The 14,450-nt window shown below is 38.2% G+C and overlaps 1 protein-coding gene across 4 annotated transcripts in view; it reads right to left on the reverse strand.

Annotated features, from left to right (window-relative positions):
• The window catches only part of PLPPR5 (phospholipid phosphatase related 5), a 112,268-nt gene that overhangs the window by 30,148 nt on the left and 67,670 nt on the right, over positions 1–14,450 (reverse strand). For all 4 annotated transcript variants that reach the window (XM_019747040.2, XM_019747039.2, XM_019747043.2 and 1 more), the window contains exon 4: positions 12,425–12,601. In XM_019747040.2, the coding sequence (XP_019602599.1) occupies positions 12,425–12,601 (177 nt within the window). The remainder of the gene's footprint in view (positions 1–12,424; positions 12,602–14,450) is intronic.

Raw genomic sequence — 14,450 nt, forward strand, 5'->3', positions numbered from 1 at the left:
TGGCTTAGCAAACTTAAACTACTCTGCCTGACTCTGTAATACGCACCGTTTTTGGAAGTGCTTTAAGAAATGCATTTGTATAAAATAACATCAAACAACTATCGTTCAACTAGTCTTTGTTTTGTATTTTCCTAAGTATAGGGATTCTGTTCTCTAACTTTAATGAAAATGCACATGGAGTGATAGTGATAAACAAGAATATAATTCCTTGTTAGATTTAATAGGACAAACTTTGAGTGCAGTGGAAATTCAGAAAAAATGAGAGAACCATGTAATCAGGGACACTTCCTGGAAAAGTTGGAACTTATCTGAGAAAAATGTCAAGTGCATAAAGGATGTGATACAGTTGTCAAAGGTGAGGACAGTGATACCCAGAGCCCTCTCTGCACTACATACTCGACTGCACTTATTACGTATGTGATTTCACTTAACCCTCAAAAGAGCTCTGGAAGTAAATAAAACAGTTTCTCATCCATTCATACATCTATGCATCCATCTAATATTTCCTGAGAACCTCTTATGTACCAGACCCAATACTGGGTACAGATAATACAAAGCAAAATCTTGTCCATGAATAGCTTATCACATTCTAGTGGATTTCATAACAAAAACATTTAGAAAAAACAAAAATTTTATATGTGGTATATTAAAAGTGGAAACATGCTTTGGAGAAAAGTGAATAGGAAATGAGGAAAGGTGTCCTCAGAGAGAGAGAGCCATTTTAAATACAGTTCAGGGAAGGTCTCATTATTTTTGGAATAATGAGGGGCTAAGTGACTTGTTCAAGGTCACACAGCCAACATGTGGCAAAAGAAAGATTCAAATCTAGGTTTGTCTAACTCCTGGAACCCCCGTCTTGCTCCCTGACATATCATACACAGCGGAATGGGCTTTCCCACTGAAGTAAATGTGTACATTGGACAATCTGTTTGTGAGAAAAAGAACACTGACTGGATTTTAACTACCTGATTTTCGCTGTAAAGAGAGAGAGAAAAAAAATGGCTAGGAAGAGTACAGTCAGATTACTGAGGATACCAGAAGTCAAATGGAAGTGTATGGATTTAATACATCTGGAAAGTGGTTTTGGGGTTTTTGTTTCATTGTGTTATTAGCAATGAATTATGTTATAATGTGTATAGAAGCAGAATGGGAGGTATTTGGAGGACAGTCTAAAGGAGGCAGCTAAGAACCTATAGACATAATAGACGGAAGAAGCACTGATCTAAAATGGAAAGGTTATAGTCAGAACGGCAAAGAAATAAGACATGGAAGAAATATTTTTGTAGTGGAAATGAACGGGGACTAGATGAGTTACCAAGTGTGGGAAGTCAACCAGGAGAATGAGTCAAAGGCAAACACCAGATGCTGGTTCTGGGCGACCTCGGGCTGTGGATGCCTTTCATGGAGACAGACGCTTGCAGTAGGCTGGTCTTTGTTTCAGTTCAGAACAATTTTAGCGTTCTGAACACACTGCAAGATAATTGGAAACATCCCAGGATATTGCAAGCCAGGGCTGTAGTCACTGCTCAAAATAAATGTGCTACTTCGTTGCCTAAATGAGAAACCCAGGAATCATCAGAGATTGCTCCCTCTCCCCCTCCATCATCTCTACTTCCTTCCTTCCCGACATCCTTCCTTCTCTCTGTGCCCACTGAGGCCCAATTTGTGCCTTGTTTCCCGGGTTTTGCGTAACTTGTCTCCTCCATCCTCACCTGGAGTTTTATTTTCCAGCAAACATAGTTTCCAAACACAAATCTTACCATAAAGTGAAAGGGACTGAAAGGAAACAAATTATCATTTATGGGATTAATGTCAATCATCCATGTGGCCATTCACTGAACATACACTATATATTTCCTTTAACCTTTATAAGTCCTTATAATAATCCTTTAAGGGGTGTGGGGAGCCATGGTTTCTTGCAACCCTGAACCTCGCAGACTGGCTCGGTTTCTGCCCCCATAACATTGTCTCTGTCTTATCTGAGAGGCGCCTAACGGCTGCTGAGGAGTGTGGTGGAAACGGCCAGTCTGCAAGGTTCAGGGTTGCAAGAAACCATGGCTCCCCACATCTCCCCCTTTTTTATTTTTCTTTTACTTTTCTTTTTCTTTTATTTTTCTTTTTCTTTATAAATCTTTTACTTTGACATAGAAGATACAAGGTCACTGAAACTCACAAAAGTAAATATCTCAAGGAGACAGAACCTACCAATTGTCCAGAAAGCCCTTAGTCTTCTGTGTCCGGGAACTGGCCGTTTCCACCACATTCCTCAGCAGCCGTTAGGCGCCTCTCAGATAAGGCAGAGACAATGTTATGGGGGCAGAAACCGAGCCAGTCTGCAAGGTTCAGGGTTGCAAGAAACCATGGCTCCCCACAAAGGGGGTTATTATTCGCCTCATTTAAAGAGGCTCAGAACGGTTAGGCAAATTGCTTAATGGCAAAAACTGAGTACATCAAGAAGCTGGGATCGAACCAGGCTGTTTTTCTGTTTCAACCCAGGTGAACCCTGACAGTGGCTCCGAAATCATCTACATTTTAAAACAAAGGCCCAGATAATTCTCATCACATACAAGGCATTCACGATATTCCCCGTGTGCTTTTCCATTCCCTTCCTTGTCACTCGTGCTGGATGACAGGTACCATTCCAGGACACTAGGCTCCTTCATACACATGCTGTGCCCTGGGCTTAGAATACAGTAGGGGCTCCACACATGTTTATTTTATGGAGCATTTTGTGTTGCTTCTGTGCACTGTGCTCTTTGCTCCTCAGTCCTTATGCCCAGACCTAGACCTACCTGCTGTAAAACTTTTCAAGTTTATATGTCACCTGCACTCTCTGATTTGCCCCTAATCCCAGGAGAGTTGATCTCTTGAGTTTATATAACACTTATCATTACACTTAACCCTCTATAAAACCCTTTGTGTCTATCTTGTTGCAATACTGTGATTTACAAGAAAGGTATATTTGGTGATTTCAATGATCAAAATATATTCCTCATATATATTTGGTCTTCATCCCTCTTTCTGGCACATCGCTCCCAAAACCCTTGAAATTTCCTCTAAAGAGTGCAGTAAAGGTGTTTCTTGTTATGTTAATAAGGTGAATTTGGACCTAAGGACAAGGGCTGGTTGCCAGGAGAAGCAACCATGTGATTGGAGGGTTGGAACTTTCGGTCCCACCTCCAGACCTGCTGGAGGAGAGAAGGGCTGGAGAATGAACAGGCCGCCAATGGCCAATGATTTAGTAGTCATGCCTATGGAATGAAAGCTCTATGAAAACCCAAAGGAGAGGGCTCAAAGAGGGGTTAGTGAACATGGGGAGAGGCAGGGACAGTGGTGTTTCTGGAGAGGACACGGAAGCTCCCCACCCCTTCCCCCATAATTTGCCCTATTACATCTCTTCCTTCTGGCAGTTCCTGAGTTCCTTTTACAATAAACTGGTAATCTAGTGAGTAAACAGGTTTTCCTGAGTTCTATGAGTCATTCTAGCAAATTAATTAAACCTAAGGAGAGTGTGGTGGAGACTTTTGATTCATAGTCAGTCAATCATAAGTACAGGTAACAACACAGACTTTCAACTGGAGTCTGAAGTCCAAGGAGGGAGTCATCGGAACCTCCAATATATGACTGGTTGGTCATAAGCAAAGTGATAACTGGGCTTGAGACTGGTGTCTGAAGTGTAGGGGGGCAGTTTTGTGGGACTCTGATGTGAGATAGTGTCAGAATTCAGCTGAAGTCTTGGACATGCTGCTGGTGCCTGAGAATTGCTTGTTGGTGTGAAGAAGCACTCCCACTACACACACACCCGAACTGGGTCCAGGAACACCCTTTAGTTGTTTCATCTGACTATGATCTATTTCAGTATGTGGAATGTATCTTTTCCATGTGTTTATTCCCAGCACCAAGCATCATGCCTGGATGATGGTAGGGGCTCAGTAAATGTTTATTTTATGAAGTAATAAAGGGAGGCAATGTCTGGGGAAATAACCTGACTACTGTATTACTGTCTGACCCTGAGCCAGACTGTACCTCCTGCCAGAGACAGGTCATGTTTATCTGAGCCTTCTTGCATCCCCAGCCTTGGCACAGTGCCTGGCACCTGTAGGCATTCACACTCATAAATGGTTGTGAATGAATGCATAAATGCTCATTTAGTTATTAAAAAGTTAAAGCATTACTTTCCCATGACTTTTTCAAAAGGTCATTTTCCTGGGTTCGAGGGCATGTTTGAAGGGCTGTTACAAAATATTCTGAATATGTGCTACTAGTAGAACGGTCTTGAGCCCAAGGGGGATCCAAGTCATCATTCACCACCAGGTTCTCAGATGGGGAAGTGACTGGGAAGACGTGAGGGTTCTAGATTTGGCCGCGCACAGTGCCAGGATGTTCACAGGAAGCAAAGGAAAGATGACAGCAGCCAGAGGAAGATGGGCAGGAACCCGATGAGACACTAGAGAAGATGCTCTGGACCAATAGAGCTGAAAGAAGTTACATCTGCCACTACTGCTTTGAGATTTTGACTTTTGGCATTCTCTCTGCCTCGCCCATGATTATTTCTCAGGATTAGTGTAAGGTGGTTTTTGTTTCGTTTTGTTAAACGTTAACCTGTTTCAACTGTGGTGAGTAACAACAAGGACAAGGTTTTGGTCCAAGCCTGGGTCCCCGTTTTCAGGAGGCTGTGGGATATTTCTGAGAGAGAGGTGGGAGTGGGCCTAAGTCATCCGAGGATCTTGGGAATCAGAAGGAGTGACATCAGGAAGAAAAGCAGCACAGCGCATACAGCAGGGATGAGAGCATAGTCACCACGTTAGCACAGGAGGTCTTAGAAGAATAACCTATTTGAAATGCCTGGCACATGAACTATGCTCAAATCTTTAGCAGCTGAAAAGTTCATATAAGGTTTTATTTACTGGGTATTAACTAGTGAGAGGAGGCTGAGGAAGGAAACTTTCCTGTGAGAAGCAATTTAAATGTAATCATAAAGGAACTAAAGTGTGTCTTACAATATGTCAATGCAAAAATATATTTTGATTTATAGTCTATACATTTTTTTCACCTGGGTAAAATGTTATATACCCATACTTGTAATGGACCAACTAATTCTAAAACCCAGTTAAAATATATTTTCCAACAACCAAAACCTATCGAAATCTTCCAAGAAGATTTTATTTTTTATTATTATTTTTATTTAAAAACGTTTTCATTTTGTAAATATATTTACAACAGGAATAACTGGGCATTGAATTTTGAGTTGTGAAATATTCCTCCTGAAACTGATAATTGAGTGTATTCTGGCATTGGTGTTTTATAGGAGGAATTCTGAAGCCAGTTAGAACTATTTCATTTTTTCCTCCTTCTCCTTTTCTTCTTGTCTTGTTTTTTAAAAAATTTCAGTTACAGTTGACATTGAATATTATTTTATATTAGTTTCACGTGTACAGTACAGTGGTTAGACATTTATATAATTTATGCAGTGATCCCCCCATCAGTCTAATACCTACCCGCACTGTACATAGTTGTTGCAACATTATTGACTATATTCCCTACGCTGTACTTTTTTACATCACTGTGACTATTTTGTAACTACCAATTTGTATTTCTTAATCCCTTCGCCTTTTTCACCCAGTTACCCAACCTGCCTCCCAATCATCAGTTTATTCTCTGTATCTATGAGTCTGTTTCTATTTTGTTGTTCTTTTACTTTGTTCTTTAAATTCCACATATAACAGATCATATGGTATTGGTGTTTCTCAGTCTGACTTATTTCACTTAGCATAATACAGTCTAGGTTCATCCATGTTGTTGCAAATGGCAAGATATCATTCTTTTTTATGGCCAAGTAATATTCCATTGTATATATGTACCACATTTTCTTTATCCAATTGTCTGTTGATGGGCACTTGGGTTGCTCTCATGTCATGGCAATTGTAAATAGTGCTGCAGTGAACACAGGGGTGCATATACCTTCTCAAATTCGTGTTTTGGATTTCTTCAGATAAATTCCCAGAAGTGGAACTGTTGGGTCATAAGGCAGTTCTATTTTTAATTTTTTGATGATCATCCAATCCATTTTCCATAGTGGCTGCACCAATTTGCAACCCCACCAACAGTACATGATGGTTCTCTTTCCTCCACATCCTTGCCAACACTTGATGGTTGATTTATGGATGATGGCGATTCTGACAGGTGTGAGCTGATATCTCATTGTGGTTGTTAAAAAGATTTTTATTAAAATATACCTAACATACAATGTTATATTAGTTTCAGGTGTACATCAGAGTTATTCAACATTTATATACCTAAAGAAGTGATCACCATGATAAGTCCAGCAACCATCTGACACCCTACCATGTTATCACAATATTATTGACTATATTCTCTATGCTGTACATTACATTCTCATGGCTTATTTATTTTATAGCTGGAAATTTGAACCTTTTATTCCCCTTCACTTTTTCCATCTCTTTTTCATTTTTTCAATTACAGTTGACATTCAATATTATTTTATATTTATTTCAGGTGTACAGCATAGTGGTTAGATATTTATATAATATAAGAAGTGATCCCTCTGATTAGTCTAGTACTCACCTGGCACTACATAGTTATTATCTCATAGTGGTTTTAACTTGAATTTCTCTGATGATTAGTGATGTTGAGCATTTTTCATATGTCTATTGGCCATCTGTATTTGTCCTCTTTGGATAAATGTCTATTCAGGTCCTCTGTCCATTTTTAAATTGGATTATTTTTTGGCTTTAAGTTGTATGAGTTCTTTATAAATTTTGGACATTAACCTCTTATCTGATGTATCACTGGCAAATATCTTCTCCCATTCAGTAGGCTATCTTTGTGGTTTTGTTGGTGGTTTCCTTTGCTGTGCAAATACTTTTTAGTTTGATGTAGTCCCATTTATTTATTTCTTCTCTTGATTACCTTGCCTGAGATGACGTGTCCAAAAAAGAGTTACTAAGAGCAATTTCAGAGAGTTTACTACCTGTGTTTTCTTCTAGGAGTTTTATGGTTTGGGGTCTTATGAGGTGTGATCAAACAATACAGTGAATGTTTAAATTAAAAAAATAATTACAGTAAAAGACATATTGCCATTAATCTCCCTCAAAATACCCCCCTCACTTCGTACACATTTATCCCATCATTCTTGCTACTTTCTGAAGCAATTCTGAAAGTCCTCTTTTGTCAGTGTCTTTAGTTGCGCTGTCGTAGCTGCATCAATGTCCTGAATCATTCTGACTTTGGGGAAGAGCCAGAAATCATATGGTGCCAGATCCAGTGAACAAGATGGATGAGGACACATTGTAAAGTTTTTATTTGACAAAAATTGCCATATACCTGAAGCGATGTATGACACAGAGCATTGTCATGATGGAGGATGATTTATGGCACACTTTAAAACACACCTCCTCTCAACTGTAGCTCACACCTGAATAATTTCACTAAACAAGTTGAAACTTGTAACACAATGTTACTAAGGTTCGACATACTGCTTCCCATATTGAAGATCCCTGCCTTTCCATTGGATGGCACTCGGCAGCAGTATTCACCATATTTTGTGATCACAACAGAAAGGTTCCATGTCACACATCACTCCTGGCATAGCTATTTCTGTCAAATAAAAACATAACGGTATGTCCTTATCCATCTTATTCACTGGATCTGGTACCGTGCAACTTTTGACTCTTCCCCAAAGTCAAAATGACCGTGAAAAGTAAATGTTTTGAATCGATCAAGGATATTGCAACTAAAGACCATCACGAAAGATGACTTCCAGAACTGCTTCAGAAAATGGCAAGAATGATGTGTGTTTGAAATAAGGGGGCATATTTTGAGGGGGATTAATGGCAATGTGTCTTTTACTGTAATAATTTTTTTAAATCTCAACATTCACCATAGTTTATCACACCACCTACATCTAAGTCTTTACACATTTTAAGTTTATTGTTGTATATGGCGCAAAAAGATGGTCCAGTTACTTTTTTTCACAAGTACCTGTTCAGTTTTCTCAACACTGTTTATTGAATGGACTGTCTTTACCCCTCTGTATATTCTTGCCTTCTTTGTCACAGATTAAATGACCATATAGATGTGGGTTTACTTCTAGGCTCTCTGTTCTGTTCCATTGACCTGTGTGTCAATTTTTATTCCAGTATCATGCTGTTTTGATTATTATGACCTCGTAGTATAGTTTGATATCAGGTAGTGTGATACCTCCAACTTTGTTCTTCTTCCTGAAGATTGCTGTAGCTATGTGGGATCTTTTGTGATTCCATATACATTGTAAGATTCTTTGTTCTAGTTTGGTGAAAAATGCCACTGGTATTTTGATAGGGATGGCATTGAATCTATACATTGTTTGGGGTAGTATGGATATTTTAACAATGTTAATTTTTCTTATGCATGAGCATGGTATAGCTTCCATTTATTTGTATCTTTTTCAGGTTTTTTTTTTCAGTGTCTTATAGAATACTTTTATTAATATGTGTACAGGTCTTTTACCTCCTTGGTTAAATTTATTCCTAGGTATACAGAGAGTGCCAAAAAAATGTATACACATTTTAAGAAAGGAAAAAACAATTAAAATTGTAATACTCAATATATACCAATAACAAAAGATGAATATAAGTCATGTTTGACTTCTGCAATTACAAGAGGTGCTCAAAGTGGTTACCATCAGTGTCCAGATACTTCTGGTTATGATGAACTACTGCTTGAGCAATGTTGACCAAAGTGTTGACTTGTATACATTTTTTTGGAACCCCCAGTATTTTTTGATGCATTTATAAATGTGATTGTTTTCTTAATTTCCCTTTCTGACAGTTCATTATTGGTGTATAAAAATGCAACCAATTTCTGAATATTAGTTTTGTATGCTGCTACTTTATTGAATTCATTTATCAGTTCTAATAGTTTTTTTGTAAAACCTTTAAGGTTTTCTCTCTATAGTATCATGTCACCTGCAAATAATGACAGTTTTACTTCTTCCTATCCAATCTGAGTGACTTTTATTTATTTGTTTGTTTGTTTGTTTCTTTGATTACTTTGGCTGGGACTTCCAATACTATGTTGAATTGAAGTGGTGAAAGTGGGCATCCTTGTCTTGTCCCTGATCATAAGAACACTTTTAGCTTTTCTCTGTTGAGTATGACGTTAGCTATAAGGTTGTCATATATGGCCTTTATTTTGTTGAAGTATGTTCCCTCTATACCCATTTTGCTGAGGGTTTTTATCATAAATTGATGCTGACTTTTGTCAAACGCTTTTTCCGCATCTCTTTATATGATCTTATGATTTTTATCTTTCATTTTGTTTATGTGGTTTATCATGATTTGCGGATATTGAACCAACCTTGAGTCCCAGGAATAAATCCTACCTGATGATGTTGTATGCTCTTTTTAATTTATTGCTGAATTTGGTTTGCTAATATTTTGTTAAGGATTTTTGCATCTATGTTTATCAATGATATCAGCTTATAATCTTATTTTTTTTGTAATGTCTTTGTCTGGTTTTGGAATCAGGGTAGTGGTGGCCTCATGAAATGAGCTTGGGATCTTTTCCTCTTGAATTTTCTGAAATAATTTGAGAAGGATAACTGTTAATTCTTTGAATGTTTGGTAAAACTCACCTGTAAAGCTATCTTGTCCAGGACTTGTTTGTTGGGAGTCTTTTAATTCTATTTCATTAGTTGTAATTGGTTGGTTCAGATTTTATGCTGCTTCTTGATGCAATCTGGTAAGATTGTATGTTTCTAGGAATTTATCCATTTCTTCCAGATTGTCCAATTTGTTGGCATATATTTGTTCACAATATTTTCTTATAGTCCTTTTTTTTATTTCTGTGGTGTCAGTTGTCACTTCTCTTTCATTTCTGATTTTATTCATTAGGGTCCTCTCTTTTTTTTTTCCTGATGAGTCTGTTTAAATAATTATCAACTTTGTTTACCTTTTCAAAGAACCAACTCATTAATTTTGGTATTGTTTTTTAAGACTATTTTGTTTACTTCCACTCTGATTTTTATTATTTCCTTCCTTCTACTCTGGGCTTTGTTTGCTGTTCTTTTTCTAGTTAAGTGTAAGGTTAGATTGTTTATTTGACTTTTTTCTTATTTCTTGATGTAGGCCTGGATTGCTATGAATTTCCCTCTTAGAACTGCTTTTGCTGTGTCCCATAGATGCTGTGTCATTGTATTTTCATTTTCATTTGTCTCAAGGTATCTTTTGATTTCTTCCTTGATCTCATTGTTGACTTATTCATTATTTAGTAACATGTCATTTGATCTACATGTGTTTGTGCGCTTTTCAGGTGTTTCTTTTTTTTTTTTTTCCTTGCAATTGACTTCTAGTTTCATACAATTGTGGACAGATAAGATGCTTGATATGACTTCAATCTTTTAAATTTATTGAGACTTATTTTGTGGCCCAACATGTGGCCTACCTTTGAAAATATCCCATGTGCACTTGAAAAGAATGTATATTCTGCTGCTTACCCCAAGGAGCAGGATTTGCCCCAGAGGGCTCAAATGTCTGCTGAGACCATCCTTTGGATGTGCTGCTTGTAGGCCTAATTGGGTGGTGCTCTGTTGTAGTCTGAAGCTGATTTGCAGGAATGTTGGTTCTGGGGCCTCTTGGGAGGGGCCTCTGCGCAGGCCCAGATCAGCTACTACCTGTGACTAGCCGGGGATTACTTGGTAGGAGCTACAAAGTGATCCATAGTCAGTCACTGCCTGTGCTGGATCCAGAGGTGTGTGGGAGAGGCCATGCTGAAACTAAGGATGGCTGCAACCAGTATCATGCCTGTGGTAGCTCTTAAAAAGCCCCGGGCACCCCAAGGACTGCTGACACCTGCCAGCTCCCATAAGGCTCAGCCACTGACAGAGCCTTGTGCAGTATGCAAGCTGGTTGAGGCAGTTCTCGGCAGTCACCAGGGTGGGATGAGTGGTGTTCACCAGGTTAATGTAGATTCTGGTTTGGTGATAGTGCTGAGCCTGGAGCTACTCAGCAAAAGTCTCAGAGCACAATGAGGCCAACCATTGCCCACATGGGGCCCATGGACCCCAACAGTTGTCCAAGAATGAGTGCAATACAGCTGGGGCTGGCCACTGGCTGCAAAAGCACCTCTGGGGTTGCACAAATTGTGTGGGGCAGGGTTCCAGGGAGTCATCAGGGTAGAGCTAGCAAAGTTCAGCAGGCCAATGCAGATTCAGATTGACTGTGTGGAGGAGGACTCAACACAAGATAGATGTCACCCACTGCAGGCTGCATGAGAGGAGGATCCTATACAGGGAAAATGGCAACCATCTCTCCAGTCCTCACCCTGCAGCCACACAACTCAATCACTCTCTGTATGTCTCTGATGCTTCCTGAGTCACTCCCTTTGCTAGAGCCCAGGGTGAGTGCTGTGAGTGAGTCAGTCAGTGTGCTGTCCCTTTAAAAGAATGTCTGGGTTTCCCACAGCCTACCATCTCACCTGGATGGTCAGAATCCCACTGATTTTCAAAGCCAGATGTTGTGGGTGCTCCTCCAACTGGCACTGGTACTCCAGACTGGAGAGCCTGGTGTGGGCTGCAGTCCCTCGCTCTTTCCAGGAGTTGGGGGGGGGGGGACCTCCATGGCCAAGATACTCCTCCCATTTCTTAACTGCCACATTCAGGTGTGAGGCCAGCTGGTTTGCATCTCCACCCCTCCTGCCAGTCTCATTATGGCTTCTTTATAGCCTTAGTTATAAAACTTATGTTCAGCTAGACTTCAGATGGTTCTCTAGGTTAACTGTTCTACAATTTGACTGTAATTTTCACAGGAGGAGGCAAGCACAATGTTTATGTACTCTGGCATCTTGGATCCCCATCCCAAAGAGATTTTAAAAATCGGAGTAGAGATGGCATTCTTACTTCATTAAAAGTGACTATGTATGCTCTTTACTACTTGGCAAAATCTGATTGGAGGCAGTATTGTCTTGGCAACACGTGAATTTTTAGTTACTGAAGGGAACTGGTTCATCTAATGAGTGAGGTTTACCTGTTAGTGAGCACTGTGGATGTGACACGTCGCTATTGGAGGGTACTGTGCTGAAGCCCTAGAGTACTCTGGGGTAATCTAGATACTCCAGGATGCAAAGTGCCATGAGGAAATTTTTAAAATATCCAAGCAACCCAGTCATAAAAACTGTCCATGGAGAAATGAATGTTTTTAGCCCTGTTCCATTTCATATAAAAATATTTTGTTCAGCCTTGTACATGTAGAATTTACATTTTTTTCATCTTCAAACCTGGCTTTAGGTGAAACAAATGAGGGAGGAGGAAGAAATGAGTGATCATTTCATATGTCACATTTAGGCAAACCCAGTGATTCACACGTGTATTTTCCAACAGGTAGTTATACAAGTTAACTAAGTGATATCTAAGTAAATTTGTACTTACCAGAAATACTGCTATAGATATTCCAACCAGAAAGCCTGCTATCACATCTGACCAATGATTTCGATATTCTGCTACTCTGTTTAGTCCAGTAAGAAAGGCCAAACACATTAAGCCCAAGCACAGAACAGGCTTAGCAAGTCTTGTTCCTTTGGCTTTGATCGTGTTGGTAATGTACATCTGAAATATTAAATAAAAACATGACTTTTCATTAAGGCATTTCCTTGATATACACTATATATATATATATATATACACACACACACACAGACATACATATGCCTATACAGTTCAATAATTAACTCTATTTTATGAATTTTTTTGAAGGAAGATTTGTAAAAAAAAATTTAAGAGTAGTGATTATTTAATTTTACTTACCTAATATTTACTAATGGCTAATTCTTATGTAATATATTAATCATTTTGGAACACAGAGCACAGACATTCCAAGTGACTTTTTTTTTAACTTTTAATGTACCTATTCTTGTTTTATATAAATTTCCATTTTAGATCAATACTGTTAGAAGGGGAACACTGATAAAAGAAGTGTTCTTAGTATTTACATTTTTATATGCCATATTGAAAGGATGCATACTTGATAAAATCAGAACTTGTGAGTATAGGTATAAAAAATGGAGTAGACTTTTACTAAGTAGATATCACTTTAAAGAAAGAATTTAAGGTTCAATGCAGTGCCAACATTTGCTTTTATGTTGCTATCTGAAGTTGTGAAATTAAAGTAAATTTGACCAACTAGAATTAGGACAACCAAAAAAACTTAATTGCAAAGGGGGAAATATCAGCCAAAAACAAAACAAAACAAAACAATTTTAGGTATCTTCACATATGCTAATGAAGAACATACAGTGCCAACTGATCACATTGAATGAAATGTCTTCAAATTGTAACCATTATGCTTAAAAATAACTCAGTCCTTCCCCTAATCTGATTTATTCAATAGTTCAATTGCTTATTATTTAAATCCTGCTTTACCATATAAGCAAATCAGTTGACTGCAAGGGGAATGTGTCAGTTGTTATTTCAAGTCATTAGTAAAGTAATTATAAAATAAATGGCTTTAACAATACAATATATTTTTACAGTATTAATGTCAGTTAAGTATCTTATACTTAAAATATACTCAGAAAAATACTTAAGATGCATATAACCACTTGCCAGTGTCCTGAGTTGGAAAAATATATATATATTTGCCTAAGAGATTAAACCAAAATCAATGCTTATATTTCTAATTCATAGCAGCCATTTTAGAATACTATGAAAATCAGAAATTATCTTCTCTATTGTTGTTATTGTTTTCCTGGGCAAAGTTTTCAGTCCTGTTAGCTGCCAGAAGAGGCTGTATGAATATTTAAACAGCCCGTGTGATACAAAGCTTCGATCTAGCCAAGTTCTAGCCTTCTGCAATCTATTCCAGATCCCAATACTCCATACAAAAAAAAAAAAAAAAGCTGGATTGTTTCCATCTTGGACCTGTGACCTTCAGAGCTGGGTCTCTGTGTTCTAAGCCTGTGCTGGGAAGAGCTGAATAATTTCAGTTATGGAGGATAAGTATACATGAGAGGGAAACAGGAAGAGATAAAAAAGAGAAAATGATGCTTCTGCAGTTCTGAGAGGATGTGTTAAAGAGCTCTGCCCACACAAATAATAAGGCAAGGATATCGCATCACTTCAGGTTTCCAGTGCTGCATCTACTATAGTAATTCTCTACTTGACTAGTGCATATGAATAGGGAGTGAAACTTGTGCTGCTTGTGAGATTTTCTTTAACACAACTATAATGACTTCTTACCTTTGCATTTCTTCACATCTGTCAGAACTCTAAAGATATCCTATTCTTATTAAGACAAAGTAAATGTGAACTGATAACTGAATGATATTAATACAGCTAACATCTTTATAGATATGATTTAAGGAGTGATCACTATTCAAGGCAATGTTCTAAACATTTTACATTAATTATCTTATGAAATCCTCAAAATCATTATGTATGTCAGATGCCTTCATTGTAC

Source organism: Rhinolophus sinicus, linkage group LG14 (assembly GCF_036562045.2).
Source record: "Rhinolophus sinicus isolate RSC01 linkage group LG14, ASM3656204v1, whole genome shotgun sequence".
NCBI lineage: Eukaryota > Metazoa > Chordata > Mammalia > Chiroptera > Rhinolophidae > Rhinolophus > Rhinolophus sinicus.